The sequence below is a fragment of the Delphinapterus leucas genome, chromosome 2 (genome assembly GCF_059928025.1).
Source record: "Delphinapterus leucas isolate spDelLeu-1000000601 "Yukka" chromosome 2, BTC_Dleu_Yukka2, whole genome shotgun sequence".
Classification (NCBI taxonomy): domain Eukaryota; kingdom Metazoa; phylum Chordata; class Mammalia; order Artiodactyla; family Monodontidae; genus Delphinapterus; species Delphinapterus leucas.
In genome coordinates this window covers 144,271,647-144,292,415 of record NC_143130.1, presented here as the reverse complement: position 1 = coordinate 144,292,415, position 20,769 = coordinate 144,271,647, and the positions used below count along the sequence as shown (strand labels likewise).

General features: G+C 37.8%; 1 protein-coding gene across 21 annotated transcripts in view; it reads right to left on the bottom strand.

Annotated features, from left to right (window-relative positions):
* SYNE2 (spectrin repeat containing nuclear envelope protein 2) overlaps positions 1–20,769 on the bottom strand; it is a 348,050-nt gene that overhangs the window by 143,589 nt on the left and 183,692 nt on the right. For all 21 annotated transcript variants that reach the window (XR_016392190.1, XM_089907796.1, XM_089907794.1 and 18 more), the window contains 8 exons: positions 18,778–18,922; positions 17,689–17,907; positions 12,489–12,754; positions 10,850–11,018; positions 8,029–8,184; positions 5,525–5,665; positions 3,287–3,469; positions 2,391–2,528 (listed from right to left, as the gene is read on the bottom strand). Coding sequence is in view for 20 of the 21 variants with exons in the window: in XM_089907796.1 (XP_089763922.1) it covers positions 2,391–2,528; positions 3,287–3,469; positions 5,525–5,665; positions 8,029–8,184; positions 10,850–11,018; positions 12,489–12,754; positions 17,689–17,907; positions 18,778–18,922 (1,417 nt within the window). In the remaining variant the exon portion in view is untranslated. The remainder of the gene's footprint in view (positions 1–2,390; positions 2,529–3,286; positions 3,470–5,524; positions 5,666–8,028; positions 8,185–10,849; positions 11,019–12,488; positions 12,755–17,688; positions 17,908–18,777; positions 18,923–20,769) is intronic.

The window sequence follows — 20,769 nt, the reverse complement described above, 5'->3', positions numbered from 1 at the left end:
ATTTCTGTTTCAGTGAGTCTTCATTACAACAGTAGACTTCACGGAATCAGCTTTAGGTTACGAAAACCTAATTTAACAAATGCAATCGAGGTGGAAGGTTATAGTGTGATTAAAACAGACTTTTAAACCTTAGTTGAGAGTTTTGATACTTCTTTAAGTCATTTTAAAAATCAATACCAGGTAATGTTAGAAAAATGGTAAAGGGTGCCCTAAAGTAGGACAACTATTTTCAAAATAGGAACAAAGTGGGGTATTCACATGGGACTAGTTATTTATGACTTATTTCCCCTTGGAAGATTTATTAGAATACATTCTGTGGACATCAGCCTGCATATCCCCTGGTCCCTACTTCCTCCAGCTAATAACCTAAGTTCTACTCAGTCCCATGTAAACAAAGGTCAGCAAAGGAGGGTGTCCTGAACAGTTTGAGAGATACTTTTACACTTTTACATTTGTGTCAGAAGAAGGCAGTAAAACTTCAGCTGTTTTTGCATATGTTCATTCTTGTACAGTTTTTTAAAAACTCCTAATAAGCATTTGAGGGGAAAAAAAGCATCATTCCTCTCTTCTGTCTGCAAACTTCTTGAAAATGATGAAAGATACAGGTAATTTAAAATAAAAAGATGACATGCTTTGGGGATGTGGAAAGTCAACCCAAGAGGTGGGGGCAGAAATCACAGGCAAGGGGAAGAAAAGAAACAAGTAGGTGAAAATGCAGTATCTTTACAGCTGTTACCACAGGAAAAAACTGTGCCAAGAAGTCTCACAGGGGAGGTATGAAGTCAGTTGTTACTTAGGGACACATTGTGCTACTTTAAAGATATAAAAAAAAAAGAGTTGGATCAGTTTTGAGGTCTGATTACTCTAAAAATTGTTATAGGGGATTTCCCTGGTGGTGCAGTGGTTAAGAATCTGCCTGCCAATGCAGGGGACGTGGGTTCGATCCCTGTTCGGGGAAGATCTCATATGCCGTGGAGCAACTAAGCCCATGTGCCACAACTACTGAGCCCACGAGCCACAATTACTGAAGCCTGTGCACTCTAGGGCCCGCGTGCTGCAACTACTGAAGCCTGAGCGCCTAGAGCCTGTGCTCCGCAACAAGAGAAGCCACCGCAATGAGAAGCCCACGCACCGCAACCAAGAGTAGCTCCAGCTTGCTGCAACTGGAGAAAGCCCGCAAGCAGCAACAAAGACCCAACGCAGCCCCCAAAATAAATAAATAAGCAAATGAATAAATAAATAAATAAAATTGTTATACAATAAACCTTTTCCTAAGAGATTCTTTCTCATGGCTGAATAGTATGAGAGAAGGGAAATATGCCTTCACAATAAAATTTAAGCCAACATTCGGCATCCGGAAGATCTCTTGTAGTCACGGCCCTGAGTAGGAAAAGCCTTTCATTTGTTTTGCCTTTATAGGTTAGCATGGTGACACGGGGCACCTGTGGAGCAACAGGAAGGACAGGAAATTTGGAATCATGGCATGCTAGAACTGGAAGGAACAACAGATTAGTTTTCTAATGCTGTGTAACTAATTACCACAAACTTAGCAGCTTAAAATAAAACAAAGTTATTATCTCATAGTTTCCATGGCTCAGGAGTCCAGGCATGGCTTAGGCGGGTCCTCAGCTCAGGATGTCACAAGGCTGCAATCAAGGTGCCATCTGGAGCGTGGATTTTTCTTCCAAGTTCATTCTGGTTGTTGGTAGAATTTAGTTGTAGGACTGAGATCCCAGTTTTCTTGCTGGCTGTTGACTGTGGGTCTCTCAGCTTTTGGAGGCCACCCTAGGGTCTTGGCTCCATGGCCCTCTCATAGTATGGCAGCTTACTTATTCAATCCAGCAGGAGAATCTCACTCTAGTCTGCTACCAGGGAGTCTTATAATTATACATCCATGATCAGTCATGTATTCATGGGAGTGACTATCCCATATCCTTAGCTATACGATGTAACCTAATCAAGGGAGTGACTATCTCATCACTTACTCATATTCCTGCCCACACTCAAGGGAAGGGGATTATATAGGTCGTGTACACCCGGGAACAGGACTATTGGGAACCATCTTGGAATTCTACAACCAAAACCATCACCACCATTCAGTGCAACATTCTTACTTCAGAGATCGGGGAAACTGTGGCCCATGGAGGACACAGTAAATTATCCTGAAAGTCAAGAATTAGTTATCAGGACAGAAAGAACTAGATCCTGGTCTCCAAAATCCCTATCTAGAGCCTGCCACTCTTCCAAGCTTCCTTCTGCCATTTGGCATGCTTGAAGATAAGGCTGTTTTTTCAGGAAAGAAGGGGGGAAAAAGCATCGCGACCATCAGCTAAGCCACTAATCGTTATGTAGATTCTACGACACCCAGGAAACACTGAAAGAACACTCACCTGAAGGGTACTAGCGTGGTGACTCAGCGTCTTTGAAGAGTCATAGTCTGCAGGATCGGCCAGCAAACGACTGGTATTTTCTATCCAAGCCTCAGTACTCTTCAAAAGATCATGATACTCCTCCAGCTTAATTGTGGCCTGTGAAAGATAGGCAGTACCAAACTCAGTCTGATGGTTCCTCTTTCAGTGGAATGATTCTTAAATGAAGAACTGGTTGCTGTTAGTCAGTGGTGTCAGGCCTCGCAGGGCTCCACACCCCACAGCTGGGCCACTTGCCCACCCCCTCCAGGTTTTGATCCTTCAACCTGTAAAACGAATCCTGACCACAGGTGGGAAGGATTTAAGGAGTTCTACCCCAACGCTATGGGCCTCAGCAAGGGTTTCAAGTTAGCTTTGCAACTAGTCTGGTTCCCGTTTTATGTCCCACTTTGAAAACTGGACTTACATTTGGTCCTCCTGTACCGGGCCTTGTCCTATATATACCAGTCCCTCTGAGAGTAGGCTCCTGCCTTGCTGCTGCTAGATCACATGCACAGCTCACCCACCGTGACCCCTACTTGGAAGGGAGGGCAGGGGTGTTTTGTTCCCAAATGAGGTTCTTTCTCTGGCTCCCTCCTGGGACTCTTGAGGTTGCCTGCCTGAAATTCCCTTACCTGTTGAGAAGCCCAATTCTTACCTGGACTCCTACTGTGGTCTGACTTTGGGATTCTTGCTTCTGCCTGTGCCAGCAGTCCCCTCGATACCTGCTCAAACCTATGGTGTAGCTCTAGCTTCAGGTCCTAAAACTGGCAATTCAAGGGAAACTGGCTGCCTCTGAATATGTATTTTTGTTTTGTTTTAAACCCATCTCACTACTACCACATGCTCCGTGTAGCTATCGCGTGTTACAGCCATACCTTGTTTAACTGTGAGGTTCTATATTCTGCCCTCTGTGATACTTGCTGATACTGCTGGAAAGGAATCATCAAGTTATCCATCCATTCTTGAGCTTGTCCTGGGTCCTGTTCAACAATGTCCTGAACTTCAGAATCCAGCTCATTTAGCTTGGAGTGCCAGAGATCCAGCTCATCCCACATTGTCTGGGGAAGAAAAGGGTAAGTCCATTTGGATTGAAGATGTGTTGAGTTCTAAGTTTTCACACAGTATCTGTACTTGTAAATGCTACCAAAACAACATGACGGAGACAACATCCCAGGCAAAGTTTTTCAATTATGCCCAGAAACCACCTGAACTGAAAAACACTTTTTCTGAGGTCTCTTAACTCTTACTGTATTCATTTCAGTACAAATTAGCTGTAAGGGGGCAGAAAGTCCTGGACATTTCCAGAGATGAATGACACCAAACAAGGTCAACGTAATCCTAACCTTTCAAGAGTGATGAGGTAACATTACATTTAAAAGGGCTTGGGTAAAATACCTAACCTATTTAGACCAGTATATATATCTACTTAATCTAGAAGACAATTCTTATTAAATGCAAAAATAAAACTGATAAAAAGAAAATATCTGCTCTGACTCAGACTAATACACTGGCAGAAAATTCTAGCCACATGTATTAGTAGCAACTGCTTTTAGTTCAAGAAACCAATAGGCTGGATTCAAACCTGCACTTGTCTGGGCAGAGGAAATCTCAAAGGCAACATTCAATTATTACTTAATATCTGTGTAAGAACATAATTTCTAGAAATGGGAAAATCTGACTAGTTAAAGTGCTTATTGAGAGCCCAAGATTTTGTCCAACGGTGAGCCATAGTCTGACCTATTTTTATTTTTCAATTTAGTTTAATCTTTTTAATCCTTTGACATCACATTTGTTTGGTTTAGAGGGGGCTGCAAAGTCAAAGGCAGGTATGATTGTTTGTGAGCAAATCTTGTTCACCTTATTTTAAGAGAGTATACACAGTCTAATGTCTTCTCAATGAAAGAAGGACACATACAATAGGTACAATTATTTCTTTTAATATTTAGAATTATTTGCTTATTTTTACCAAAAGAAACACAGTCAAGTTAAATTAGAAACCAAAGGAGAGACTTAACTGCAGGGAGGAAGGGAACAGAGGGAAAGGGGGTGATAAGTGAGACTTCTCTGAGGATAACTTCTTTAAAAATTGCAGTATAACTGACATATAACATTTTATTAGTTTCAGGTGTACAACACAATTGTTCTTTCTTTTTAAAAATAAATTTATTTATTTTTGGCTGTGTTGGGTCTTCGTTGCTGCGCACAGGCTCTCTCTAGTTGCAGTGAGTGGGGGCCACTATTCCTTGCAGTGCATGGGCTTCTCATTGCGGTGGCTTCCCCTGTTGTGGAGCATGGGCTCCAGGCACGCGGGCTTCAGTAGTTGTGGCGTGTGTGCTCAATAGTTGTGGCTCGCGGGCTCTAGAGCGCAAGCTCAGTAGTTGTGGCTCATGGGTTTAGTTGCTCCGCGGCATGTGGGATCTTTCCAGACCAGGGCTCGAACCCATGGCCCCTGCATTGGCAGGCGGATTCTTAACCACTGCACCACCAGGGAAGTCCCACAATTGTTCAATATTTGTTTCTACCATAAAGTGATCACCACAATAAGTCTAGTTAAAAATCCTTCACCATACATAGTTACAAAATTTTTTTTCCCTGTGATGAGAACTTTTAAGATCTATTCTCTTAGCCCTATTTTTAAAAGTCTCCATTCATATTAGAATATTTCCTTAAAATATAAAGTAGAATGTTTTCTACATGCAGGAGTTTACTTGGAAGTTAAGAGGTAGAATATTATGTTTATGTACAGTTCTACCTAAGACATTTTACAAGTGAAATAAATTTGGAATTTCTACTTTCCTCTGTTTCCCCCAGCAGTCTAAAAAAAGCTGTTAATACCATTTATATCTTACTGAAATGTTTTTATATATCAGTCTTCCCAAGACAAGATCCTTCCCTAGTGAAAAGGCTGGTTCCCAATCATAGGCTCTCAGGAGTTTGGGCATATTCCCACCATGGAAAAACTGAGAACAATTCTTAAATGCAACCTTCTCCACCAAGCCTCTGCAGGTGACACACTCAGTGAGGAGGGCCCGGTAAATCAGGGTTAGGATCCCTGTGATGACTGATGACAGGGAATATACCAAATGCTGAAGGAAGTTAAGGGAGAATGTTACCTTTTGAATTTCTTGAGCTTTCTCAATATTTTTGCTCTTCTGCTGCAACATCTTTTCGACATTCCGAAGCCCGTTGTTAATTTCGTCTATTTTTCTACTCATTGAATATGATGGTGAGCTTTTCAAGACTTCATTGCTGATCTGTTTCAAAGGAAGAATGACACAATGGAGATGTTTTCCGCACTCTATTCAGAGGTTCAAATGATAAAAGGGGTAGTCACAGTGTTTTGAGATTTTACTCGTACAAATCTTTTAAGGGCTAGGGGGGAAATTCCAAACCATACTGACTAATGCGTTAACAAGAGGGTAGATTAGTAGACTAGGAAAAGGCAGCTGTGCTGACCTGACTGTTCAAATCCAACCAGGAAAAAAAAAAAGAAAAGAAAACTGACCAACAGAAATCTGTTCAATATAATCCACAGTATGTACTACAGATATGTGCTGTGTTGGGCAAAACTACTGAGGGGACTGTCTGAAACATACCCCAAGGGAGCAAATGATATTAAAAAATTCCTGGGAGAAAAATTATTTATTATACAGTTTCTATGTTTTATGAGAGAATCCTCTGCACAGATTTGTTTTCAATAAAAACAAACATTCTCAATTTGACGTAAAAGATGTAATTCCCATCTTAATATTCATTTGGGTGAAATAACCTTCTAAAACTGGCTATTTCTTGCAGCAGAAGATCTTAGTTTTTCTCTGTGTGAATGTTTCTAGTGTATGTTTTCCCAGCAGTTAGAAATCTAGCTGCTGAACAGTATAATTTTTTTATCAGAATGATTTTCCAAAGAAATTAACTTGTACTAGGAAAGATAATAAATGAATTTTGAACGTATGATTTTTCAAATGCCTGATTAGCTCATGTTCTTATTTTTTTAAGCTATGTTGATAAGGTTTTCTCCAAACAGCCACTGAATAACCAAAAAATACTTAATGCTTTTGTATTCTCCTTTTAATTAACCTTTTTAAAACCACTATATCTGTACAACCATTGAGACTAAACCTTCCAATGCAGATACTTTACAGATACAGAAATTGAAACACAGGCTAAAGTCATCATGTATGACTTGCTTAAAGTCATACAGCAAGGTAGTGGGTGAATTCACCCCAAGAAGCCCGAGCCACCAGACGCCAAGGCCCCCAGGCTCTTTTCACAGCATCAGGTTGTTGATACTTTTATATAATGTTTTTATTCCACAGACCATACCACAGTCAAGATTTTTTAGAAAAAAACTAATCCTGTATTACTATTATTATTTTTAATCACTGTATTAGCTTTTTATTGCTACATAACAAATTACCACAAAATGAAGCTTTCTGATATTTTGGGCAGTTACTCTTCTGGCAGAAATGCCTATCATTTTTGTATATTAGGAGAGATCATGATTTAGGTAAAGTATGCAGCCAACTGAATTGCACAGAATGGTATTGTGTCTGTTGCCTGGATCCTACAGTCACATCACGCAATAAAAGTAAGTTTTTATTGGTTACAAATATACACAGGTATCAAAGTTACTGTTGAAATTTTCAACCCTAAATTTAAAAGGTAGATTTTGATTATTAACTCACTTTGTTAGGGATTTTCACATGAAGTAGTCAGGAGAACCAATTGAGTTTCTCTCAAAACATTTAGTATTCTCTTAAAATAAAATCAATAGTGCATGATTCTTGAGGAAGTTCCTCATAATAGATTATCTTGTATGTCAAATCAACAAGATTTGTTATAATATATATTAGGAGTTTACATGTTTTTTACATGGGTTAGATTTTCCAAAGAAATTTGTCGCAAGTTTGAACCTGATTTTTTGTGTGCAATTAATATGTTTTATTTACTAAATTATAGGTATTTTAGGCTTCAAAAAGCAATACAAAAATCCTTCTGTATTCTTCTGGACCAAACAGGATTTTGTTCTGTTGGATTTGGGCAGCCTTTAAATAACGCAATAAAATTGTCTTGCTAAACTCCTATGTCTCCAAGTACTATGAACCATTTCCCATTCTTTCTTCCAACCTGGACTTTCAGGTATAAAGATTTGCCTGGGTATGCTTTGTGAGAATTATGTTACCATCATTATTAGAAAGACACCGTGTGTTAAGTGCTACTCCTAGTAAGTTATGAAATGTGTGTTCTTATTGTTCTTGGTTGCAATCTCAAAATGTTAAAAGCAAAGTATTATTCATGACCAAAATTTTAAAGTGATTTTCCGGAGGAAAAAAAAAGTCAAGTAAAAGCCAATATAGAACTCTATTTTTAAATGCAAGAGAAGAAAAACTAAGCATCTTCACAACTAAAAATTAATAGACTAATTCTGTTACCTGTGTCACTTACTTAGAGCAACTCTGTCTCAGTATCAATACGCAAAATTATCACTCAACTAAACTCTATAAAAACAGACATAGCTGAAATCAGGGCAAATGAAAATGTGATCTTAAATGATATGTTGTTCTTTATATTCATTCACCTCCATAAATAATAATACGAATACAAACATTATTATTACCTTCTCATCTACGTCTTCTAAAGCTTTTCTGCATTCTTCCACCTGGGATTCAATCTCTGCAGGGACTATGGTGTACATTTCAGAATACTTGATTCGCAGTTTTTCCATAATATTCTCAAAAGTTAGCTTCCCTTTCTTAAGAATGCTTTGAAGCTCCTAAAAAATCAAGAGAGTTTCAAATGCTCACAGGACAGAGAAAAAGTTTAACTCTAAAAATGAAAGCAGCTTTCCAGCACATCTTTATGATTTAAATGAGCAAACTTTGCATGACAAAACCTCACTATTGATACAAGCTGATTAAGCATGAGAGATACTCAGTTTGGTCAGATGATGCTTTCTAATTTGTAAGAATTAAACTTGATATCTCTCCATAGTGTCAAACCATTGTCCTGAAAAGACATTACAACATCTCCTGCTTCTAAAGTACCTCTAGGATTTAGTTATATCTCAGTAGCAGTCTCCATCTAAAAAGCTGCAAGCAGCAACAAGTTTCAAAGAAGTTTTATTTTATTATTAACTTGTTGCCATTTCTGCTTCTTCCTACATTATCATCACAATGATTCAAGGCCACTAAAAGCCCTGTGCTTGAAGCAGAAGTGTCTGCTTTCATGTAATTAGACAGCCCAGCACAGCTCAACTTCTTTCAAAAGGGAGGGTTCCAGTTCCTTGCAAAGAATGTGGGGTTTTAGGAGATAAAAGAAACCTGAACAAATAGTCTATTGGTCGTGGCCTAGAAACAGAATCTGATCTACGTACTCCTGCACTAATTATAAAGGAGAAACTCATTTGTTTGGGAAAGTTTCCCAAAGATCAAGTGGAAAAATACTTCTTGACTTTACTGTGGCTTTTTGGGTTTTCTTTTGTTTTTACAGTAGCTGTTGAGTAGCATTATCTGTGTTAATGGATTGAGTCACCACACTGAAGAATGATTACAATTTTGAATGACTCCCCGATGTGTCACTGCTTTCCTTTTCTTAGCCCTCAGCAGAGAACAAGTCTAGAGGAAAAGTTAAAGAATAGTGCCATTCAGAGAAAGGTAGGGTTTGAGGTACAGAGTGCTCCTCCTTTATCTAGACTTAGCCCTGAGTACAGGTCTTCATTCAGAGCTACACTTAGATGGCTTCCCCATGAAGACTGCCTCTGTGAGGGAGAGTAAGTTTCCTTTTGCAACATTGATACCAAAAGCTCTGGTGAATAACAGCATGCAACTTTTGAACAAACTGCCAAACGTCAGTTTTGCCTGTTACCACCTAGTGGAATGAGAAGAGATTGTTCGGAAAATGACCCCTAGCCTATGCACAGATAGTGCGATATAATAAATACATTTAGCCTTCATCCCGGTTCCTGACACAGCTTCTAAAACCCTTGGAATTTCCTGCATAGGGGTGAAAGGAGTGTCTTTTGTTATTTATAACAAGTCTTTTCCAACCATACCTGAGTTTATGGTAATGAGAAGATTCTTGGTGGTGGGGCTGGGGGGTGACAGCTTCAGGATGGGGCTGGTGCCAGAGGAACCAACTGTGTGATTAGAGGGCTAGAACTTTCAACCCCACTTCCAGACCTCCAGAGGGGAGAAGGGCTGGAGGTTGAGTTAATCACCAACTGTCAATGACTTAATCAATCACGCCTATTAATGGAACCTCCATAAAAACCCTTAAACAAGGTTTGGAGAGCTCTGGATTGATGGACACGTCAAGGTCCATCAAGGGAGAGTGGCGCACCCAGAGAGAGCATGGAAGCTCCACATCCTTCCCCCATACATGTCTTCCACTTGGCTGTTTCTGAGTTGTATCCTTTATAATAAACCAGTAATAGTAAGTAAAGTGCCTTTCTAGTTTTCTGAGCCATTCTAGCAAATTTATAAACCTGAGGATGGGGTCGTGGGAGCTGCTGCTTTATAGCCTGTCGGTCAGAAGTACGGGTGGTGTTTCTATCTAAAGAGAAAATAGTGAAGTTCTTTACTTGGAATCCAAATACTTAAAAAAATAGATTTCATGTCTTAAGGAAAGTATGATGGAAAAGCAATTTGACTATTTTTAACCAAAGAAATTTCTTCTATGGAGGCATATGATTTTGTCTCTCTGTAATCAAGATTATTCTAGTTTATATTTACATATCAAAGTAAAATCTGTTATTTGTATTGTGTCATTTTCTATGCAATAGCTTTTTAAAGTTAACTCTTTTCTGTTTGAACATCTTTTTAAAGTTATGAAGGACAACATTTACATGAGATTTTTGAATAAAGCATTTCTCAAAATGTTAAAAAAAAAAAAAAAAAAAAAGAAGTACGGGTGGCATCTGAAGCAGGGGCAGACTTGTGGGACTGAGCCCTTAACCTGGGGGTCGATACTAACTCTTTATAGTTAGCGTCAGAATTGAACTGGTGTCCCAGTTGGTGTCTGGAGAGTTGGGGAATAGGTTGCTGTGGGGAAAAAAAAGCCTCACACAATTGGTGGCAAGTGCTGTGAGTAAAAACAGTTCTATCCCTCTCAGAGACTAGATATTATACCCTATAAAGTGAGCAGTCCTACGTACTACTCAAGAGTGGTCTGAGACCCCTGTACACCAAACACACTTGAAATGTGGTTGGAAAAGGGCTGCTGGCCTACCTCCTGACCTAGTCCCAACTCTGCTCTCTGTACTCCAGCCATATTGATCTCCTGTGGCTCTGCCCACACCATGCCACAGGGCCTTTGCCCACATTTTCTTCTTCTTCTAGATTCCCTCTACACTAGCCACAGGGTTACCTCTGCTCCAAGAACTTTGGACTCAAGATTTCAGATCTGTATCAGCCACATTCACTAGTTCATTCCTCACTTACCTCAAGCTGTTCTGCCTTTTCTGGGTGGTCTTGTAATTCCATATTTTGGAAAAAGGTTGTAGTCTGCTGAAATGAATTCTTCAAAGTAATTATTTCTTTTGTAAAGGCATGTCTTTCTTGTATTTCATTCTGTATCAATTCCTTATTTTTTTGAGCCTTCTGGAAAAGCCTAAAATATAGCATCAGAATAAAATTGTTCCTCTATCCTGCTTTTCTGTGTAATAGTTTTATTTCAACAATTAATACAATGTCTGCATAGCTCACAAAAGGTTTTTTTCCTGAGAGAAAAGTACCAGTTTTCAATGGTTTATATACTATATATACAAACATACATCAAATTCTATCACTCCATCAAAAAAGGGGGGATATATGTATACGTATAACTGATTCACTTTGCTGTACAGCAGAAACTAACACAACATTGTAAAGCAACTATACCCCAATAAAAATTAATTTAAAAAAAGAGAGGAAAAAAAAACTCTCTAAAACTTTCATCCCAAAATATCTTCTTTTCACACTTTACATTCCAATTGCCATATTTTTTTCCTTGTAATCCTTGAGTTCAATTGAACGTGACTCAGAGGTGTGAATGAAGTCATGCATGGGCCCTTGGAGTCATAGATGACGGAATTAGCCTTTCTATCCAAGCTGACCCCATTTACTGTGGATGCAGCCATCATATTATTGGAGGAGTTTAAGTAGGGAAAATCTTTCCTGAGAACTATCTGGTAAGTATTTCTAGCTATAAAGATATTAGTGATATATCCTTTGACCTGATGATCATACTTCTTGGCATCTTTCTCAATGAAGTAATCACAGATGTACAAAGAGATTCTAGCGTAAGAATATTCATTACAGTGTTTTTATAAAAGTAAAATAAATTACATATAATTTAAAGGTTCTATATTAGGGACTTGGTTAAATACATTATAGCATATCCACATGGTGAAATATTACAGTTATATTTTAAAGAACATTTAATAGCATAGGAAAATAAATATAATATGCTTATAAACGGTTCAGCAGAATATAAAACAGTATAGTACTATGATCACAATGTTTTTAAAAGTACAGCCATAGTAAGAAAGATGAGTGATTGGTAGTGATTGTTGATGAGTAGTAAAATTAAAGGTGGTTTTTATATTAATCTTTACAATTATCCACATTCTCTAAACTTCCTATAATGAACATGTATTACTAAGTTAGAAAAACAGCAAACATTTAAAAAAATTTGAAACACCAGGATGGAAAATGTGTGCTTGTTTTAATTATCGTTAATATTAATATTTTCCAAAATAGATAACTAATGAGAACCTACTGTGTAGCACAGGGAACTCTACTTAATGCTCTGCGGTGACCTAAATGGGAAGGAAATCTAAAAAGAGAGGATATGTGTATAAGTAAAGCTGATTCACTTTGCTGTACAGTAGAAACTAACACAACACTGTAAAGCAACTATACTCCAATAAAAAAAATTAATTTCCATCATTTTTATACCTATCAGTGTTGACGCAACTTGATTCTGTCATATCATTTGTCATTGTTCTATAATATTTTTATATTCTAGAAATTCAATATTTTCTCAATTTTTCCTGAGTTTGTCAAGCACATTTCCTTAATAGTTTTTCATAAATCTTACTTGTGGCATCGTTCTTGCATAGACATAATCTCTTGAGATGCAGAAACAGTTCCCATAGGTCTTAAGCCTTCAGGAGTGTTCTGGATATTTTTTACGCGCTGCAGAAGTAGGGCCAGTAACAGCTGCTGCCTCTCCACATTCTCTTCATATTGGCATAAACAATCCAGCAGCTCCGAGAATTCCTCTGTGGTGGCTGCCTCTTTTGTTTTGGAAATTTCAGGGAGTTCTTCTTGAAGATTATCTAAAATAATTCCTTCTCGTTCAATCTAATTCAGTAAGCAAAAAAAAAAAAAAAAACACAGGGAGCTAAAATAAGTAAAATATACTCTTACCACTTCGGGACTCAGCAATCATAATTTTTACATACTGGCTCTTCAAAGGATTCCCAAAGCCACATCTCAGTTCAAGGTAATATTTGTCTTCCTACAGCTGGGAGTATTATCTCTCCACTATCCCAATCCCATAGTTCCCAGCTACTGATCATGTATATGTGTGATTAAAAAGAAGTATTGCTGGGCTTTCCTGGTGGCGCAGTGGTTGAGAGTCCACCTGCCGATGCAGGGGACACGGGTTCGTGCCCCGGTCCGGGAAGATCCCACATGCCACGGAGCAGCTAAGCCCGTGAGCCATGGCCGCTGAGCCTGCGTGTCCGGAGTCTGTGCTCCGCAACAGGAGAGGTCACAACAGTGAGAGGCCCGCATACCGCAAAAAAAACAAAATGTATTGCTGCTATGAGCTGAAGGAAATGCTACTGAATATTTTCATAATTTCTTTCTCCTTCCAATTTCAGTTGCTTTATTAAAGCAATTATTTCTCCTGACTGAGATACCCATAAGTTAGTTAGAATGAGCTCCACCAAACTGCATCCATGAAGTAGAAGAGGTTGGGCATTTTTTCTACAGGTCTCTTTTCTTTCACATCCAATGCTCAAAAAAGTAAGCCCTCAATACCCTGTCACTCACTTACACCAATGGGAAAGCAGCCCAAATTACTGGACTGCTCATGTCTTTCTCAACCACAGCTAAATGCAGAACTCAGAAATACATAACCTATCAATAATAAATAAAATATCTAGAAAGTGGAGTTCTACTGGCCCTGAAACTCAGAACCAAAGACAGAATATCAGATCCCTCTCATTCCCTCTTCAAATCCTCTGGCGCTCTCGTCAGCAGCACTGTACATTTACCACATTCTGTCCCAGCATAGCCAACATTCCTGCTCTACGTTCAGACAGAGTCAGCCATCCTGCAATCTTGACATTACTGAATATCACAGAGGTCAACTACATTTATGATATCATGCTAACTGAAATGATAAATGAGGACCTGGATGCCCAGTAAGACATGCCAGAGAGTGAGATATAAAGCCTATGAGAATTCAGGAACCCCAGCATCAATTAAGCTCCCAGGGGGCATAGTCTGGGGCATGCCAGGGGACTTCTATAAGGTAAAGATCAAGTTGTTCAGTCTTGCACCTCTGTTGCCAAGAAAGAGGTGCGGCACTGGATGGGCCTTCTGGGATTTTGGCGGCCGTGTATGCTACAGTGGTGACTATTGCTCAGATCCATTCATCAGAACGCCGCCAGTGCTGAGGCTGCAGTGCTGCAGGACCAGGCTATGGCATAAGCTACCCTGTCACTTGGGCCATAGGTTCCAGCTGGGTCCCCAATCACTAGAATCCATGAGTACATGTGTACCCAATCTACATGTGTAGATTGGCCCCTCTCCAAGAGACCCAGTTATGGAATTTGTGCTTTCCATCCCCTCAAACCTAAATTCAGTTGAACTGAAGTCCTAGTTCTCAAGCAGGCAGCTACACTTCCACCAGGGAAGGGGATACAGGTTCTACTGGGTCATTTTGCAGTCCCCTCACTCCCCCACCAAAGAACCAGCATGCAAAGAAAGGAGTTGCTATGTTGACAGAGGTAACTGTCCACCTAGGGTTTCCAATATACACTGGGGTTGAAAGAACTATGTCCGTAATCCAGGACTTTATGGAGCATCTCTTGGTGCTTCCATGGCCAGCGATAACCATAAATGGGCAACTGCAGCAACCAGGATCCAATAAGAGTAAAGCGACTAAAGGCTCTAACCTTTCCTGTGTCAGTTCTCCTATCTCCCATTCCTGTTCCCTTGGATCACTTTCCAAAATAAACCACCTGCTTACAAGCCCCTGTCTCAGGTTCTGCTCTCTGCTGTACAGCTGTTAAGTCATTAGGAGGAGAACACAAGGGGGAAGAATAATTTTTTTAGGACAATAATTTTATCCAAAAGCCAGGCAATTCTTCAAATTGTGAATGGATAAACTAACTGCTGTGCATGAGTCTGACAGACTATTACTCAGGAATAAAAAGAAATGAACTATTGATACAAGCAGCAGCATGAATGAATCTCACATGCATTATGCTTAGCGAAAAAAGGCCAAACTCAAAAGGCCACAAACTATCCGAGTCTGTTTATATGACATTCTGAAGATGGCAAAACAGATTAACAATTGTCACAGGCTGGAGGTAATGGAAGGGGCTGACTACAAAGGGGCATATGGAACTTTCTTGGGTGGGGGAAATGTTCTAAGTCTTGATTTCATTGGTGGTCATGTGACTGCATGCACTTGTCAAAACGCAGCAAACTTTATACCAAAAAGAATGATGGCAGCCCCCAAATAAGTAAATAGTTGCCACAAAGATTATGCATTCACTCTTCAGCCCCTGGATGATTTTCCCTGGAAAGGTTATAAAACTTTTAGGTTCACAGTCACTTATAAAGTTGAGTCTAGAAAGGGAGAAGGAGCCACAGTTGTTCCAAGAGTAAACACAGAGACGGAAACAGAAAAACCTGTAAGCAGCCAAAGTAGAAGCTAAAACAGGAAAGGCTTTTGGATCTTGGGTACAAGGGGAAGAAGACAGCCTTACCCCTCCCATATCTTTGAAGACATGCCTTTATTCTAGCACATTGTGATCAGTGAAGCATAAAATGATGATCCTGAATAACCAGAAATGAATAATTAAATTAAGCAGATTCTGCTTAAGAAAAGAGGGAGGTAAGATTTTAGGGGGAAAAAAACGGTAAATCAAAATTTAAATTAATTTTTGAATTTGTAAATTTAAACAAGCATTTAAGTTTTCAAAAATCTACTTACACAAAACCTTTCTTCATAAAGATACTGGATTGTTGTATTAGTACAGACGTTTTTAAAAACAGAAATTCATTTTGTCACATGTAAAATCACCAGCCATGCCAACAGAATCTTGCATGTACAGGTATTTAAATGATATAATTTTTATTGAATGGATAAAAGCTATTTTAAAATCTTACAGCAACTTGGCATGTGTAAAAATCATTTAAGTTGACAGTTTAGTGGTTAAAAACAGAGTGTACATTTGAATCTTCTATCACTTATGAAGTTGAGCAAGCTAATCTCACTGTGTCTCATTTTCTTCATCTATAAAATGAGAATGATAATCTCATCCTCATAGGATTCTTGCGAGGATAAATGTAAATACATGTAAAGTGCTCAGAACTATGCCTGACACGTGCTCAATTAAGTGCCCATTAAGTGTTAGCAGTTGTTGTTATTATTGTTATTACGTGAGAACATATTTTGTTGGTGTCATTCTTTGAAAAACACATTTTGTTAGCAGATATTGTCAAATGCTTGTATGGATAACTACAAAAATAACTACTATTAAATAACTACTAAAATATGATTGCCAGTGGGTAGAGGGCAAGAGAAAGATAATGTAATAAAATAAAAAGAACAATAATCTTAGGATTAGCCTAAACCTGGATGTGAACAAGAGCTGTCCCTCAACAAATACTAAGTGCCCACTAAGTGCAAAGCCCTGTTAAGATTCTAAAATTACAGTGTGAGCAAAACAGATGTGGCCCCAGCCCATAGCCCCAGTTTAATCACTAGCTTGGAGGCTTGTACCAACTTAAATCTCTCAGTGCCTCAGCTTCTTCATTTAGAAAATGGTGATAATAGGTAACTCCTGAGGGCCATGCCAAGATTCAGCAGCATCATGTGTGAACTGCCTTCTTCTTTTTTTTTTTTTGGCCACGCCTCGCAGCTTAGTTCCCTGACCAGGGATGGAACCCGGGTCCCCTGAAGTGGGAGTGTGAAGTCTTAACCACTGGACCACCAGGGAATTCCCTGAACTGCCTTCTTAGCACAGCACACAGGAACACACTGCACAGAAGGACCTCAGTAAACCGTGTCACTGTGGATGGGAAAGAGCTGGAGGCTAGCGGCCCTGCTAAAAGGACAATTTACAAAGTTCCTTGGAGTTTTAACATTCAGGAGACTATTTACTAACCAAACCCCAACAGCACCATCAAAATGATATTCATTTTCAAGAACAACAAGTTTTAAGCAGGAAAATATGATAGTGCTAAACGTTTAAATCCTAAGGCAATGTGACCTACTGCTAATCAAGTATTGATTATATTTGTCTTAAGTAAATTCAGCAGAAATTTTAACAGGAATAAGAGAGAAGGGTTTTCATTTAATGTTCTGATCTGTACCTCATTTATACCTGGTCCTTTGGAAAGATTAAAGAATACCCTAAGATATTTTTATACTATTTTAAATTTTCTTTCTAAATGTATGGGATGCCTAAGGCCTCAACCATGGTTAAATTAACATCTGTGATCGATATATATTATGGAGGTTTTCTTTGAGCCAGTCTTCAGAAAGAACATCATACATATTTTTATTAACAATATACTTATTAACTTAATATACTTATTATACTATTGTTAATATACTTATTAACAATAGTAGTTAATTTCCACAGTTAACCACTGTAATTAATTTCAAAATTAACTGGTTATTATGAATATTACCTTATTCTAACCTCTAGTGTGATAGAGAGATATTTTTAAGAGGGCTTAGCTTATCTGCACGATAAAGATTTTAAAGCTCATGTAAGCAAGTAGCCACTTATTTCTAAGAATTATTTGACACCAAAAAAATGCCACTGTCATGAAAGAATTAGAATCATTCTTGAACAATTCCTTGGAGATTATTTTGCTAGGACCTGACCTCTATAAACATTTACATGTTCCATGCACGTGATGTAAACAAATGGTACAGGTTGAGGACTTGTTTTATATTTTAAAAAAAATGAAAATAATAAAACAATTGAAATGACATGTGTTAGTAAACTGTACAGTTTGACTGTTGCAAATGAAGCACTTACTTCTTCATGGATAAATTTCCACTCCTGCTTCAGTTCTTCACACCACAACTCCCATTCTTTAACAGCTTCCATCAAACTCAGCCATCTCTCCCATAGAGCAGATGTGCTTCTGAGTAAACAGAGGCTGTCACTATCTGTGCACATGGGTCTCAAGTGTCTGAGGACCTGTCGTACTTTCATGAGCTCTCCTTTGGCTGACGTAAGATTTGACACCAAGGCCTTAAGAAAGAAAAGAAAAGGAATAGGAGGGATAGAAGTTTTCTGAATTCAGAACTATCCTGAAACTTATAAACTATTTTAATCTTGAACAATTAATGTTTTAAAATCATCCATAAGTATTACATAATCCATTTTTTAGTCCTTTTGGAAGTCAATTTGAGACAGATGAGAAGCATCTATGTATTATTATATTGTACATGAATTTGGAACTATGGGGACAAATAATGACCTATAAACCAATTTTTCTAAGTAAAAATGTGTTTTCCAAGGTAAATATCCTAGAAGTTCATTTTCTTATTTTAATGTAAGTCTCGTATTTTACTAGATAGCTAATTTGTACAATGCTTACTGTAATCAACCACCAACACATTATTTATATTTTTTGGTTTTGTGTTTGTTTGTTTTGTGGTAGATGATAAGCACAGATGATTTAGAATGTCCTCATCCAAATGCTAATAACATACATAATACCATACACTGTGACAGATGAATATATGTAAAAACTAAAATTGCTCAGTAATAGAGTATAAGAAGTAACCAGAATTTAGCATTTCTGCAAGTTGCATTAAATGCTCTGTCATTGATCCAGCGATGTCCAACAAAACAACATGCAAGGTAACGCTTTAGAAAGAATGATTAATAAGGACAGGAGCTACTGGGGAGAAGACTGTCCTGTGAACCCAAATGATTAAATTTCTCAGAACCAATGCCTCATTTTCCCCATGGCTTTTGGTTTAGGAATTTTGTTGAGTGTACAACTCAGGATGAAGATTTCTGTGGGTCATAACGGAGCCACATCCCCTGATGCCTCCACCTGCTTTCTGCCAATTTTTTGTACATAGTCTTACTGAGATTTGCAAGTTCTATTACCTTGCTCTGTTCCAAGCGCTCTAAAGCTTCTTTGTATGACATTGGCAATGGGGACATGGACTGCCCAAGAACTGTCTCCATCTGGCTGAGGTTAGTGCAAATTTTCTCTTTTATTTTTCTATAGCCTTTGTAATTTTCAAGACACCTAGTGAGACACAGTTAGAAAAAAAAAGCGATGTTAAATTTTATTTAGTACAATAAATTCTGAACTTCCCAGAATGCATTCTGAACACTTAGTAAAAAACAGAATGTAATTCTCTTTTTGCTACTCAGTGTATTTCAACAAATATTTATTGACTACCTCCTCCTCAAAAGACCTGCATGAGACTTTTAATGCAAACTTTAACAGGCAGATAAGACTGTTTCTAAAACACCTAAACTGGAAAACTGCATTCTTGAGCACTGCTAATAAGGTGTAAATTGGTACAATTCTTGTAGAAAACCACTTAGTCTTAAAAATGCTCATATCTTTTGATCCAACTTCTGCAATTAATCTTAAGGAATCAATCCTAACATAAGAAATTTATCCTATACCTTATAAAACCTTTTACACAGTAAAATCTTTTTACTTATTAGACTGTTAATTAAAATGGCAAAAATCAGAACACACTTTATGCTAACAAAAGATATGGTTAAGTAAGTTACAACAATCCGTTTTATAAAATATTATATAATAATTACAATTGCTTTTATATGAAGTTTTGTTACAATAAGGAAGAGTTCATTTTATAAAGTAAAAGCAGCCTATTTTTATATAGTACAATGTTGTGCTACATTAAAAAAAAACACTATGAATAAAATTATGTATACAAAATAGATACAACTTAAATCCCCCACTGAAAACAATAAAAAATTAGGTATCAAAGATATATTTTTAAAAATTCTTAAAACACAATAATAAACTGGCAAAGAATTAAGGAATATTCAGAGGCCCCAAACTATGTAAAAGTGGAAATACAGAGAAATAAGCTAAGCTCCAAGGCCAGTTTTTCACTTTGAGGACATCTGTCAAGTTTCAGTTTTGTTGACCTTCACCTGGAATGCTGGGGACAGAGGATAAAGCCCGGAGCACACCCAGGATGGATGTTTATTAGGACATCCCCTCTGTAAAGATAATTTGTAACACATATAACACAAAGACCAGCCTTCAAAATGTAGAATAAATCCCTACAAATCAATAAGAAAAAGCTAGACAACCCAATAAAAATTGTCTTGAACAGGCATTTTTCAGAAGATGAAATATGAAAGATGAAGAAATATTCACAAAAGAGGCTCAAATTCATTAACAGTAATAAAGATGCAAATTGAAGTATTTGCATTGAAGTATATAAAGATGCAATGAAGTATCACTTAACCATAAGACTGGCAAAAATTAAATCTCACAACATTAAGTGTTGGTGAGGATATGGGGCAACTGGAACATTAATATGTTGCTGGTTTGAGTAGAAATGGGTAAAATCATTTGGAATTAAAAATTTAAGATGTGCATACCTTTTGACCCAGCAATCACAATCCTAGTTATACACCCAAAGGAAGCTCTTGCATTTGCAAATGTTCCTAGAAGCACTGTTTGTGAATGCAAAAACTAGAAACGACCCAAATGTTTACCAACAGCTGGGTGAGTGAATATTTTACTACAGACAAAAACATGAATAAACTTCAGGATCATAATGGTAAGTTTGAAAAAATGAAGTCACAGAAGAATACATATACATGAAAACAGGACACAAACACGTAGTAAAAATATTTTTAAAAGCAAGGGCATGGTAAATAAAAAACAGGATAATGGTTACTTCCGAGAGGAGAAGGAAGGAGTACCCAAGAGAATTCAAAAATCATGATGTTTATCTTTGAACCTTTGGGTACAAAGGTGTTTGTTTTATCATCATTCTTTATACCATACTCAGACTTCTATAAACATTCTGTTTTAAGTACTCAATATTAATTAAGAAAAAATGAAATAAATGCAATAGAATATTTGCCATGGTTTTC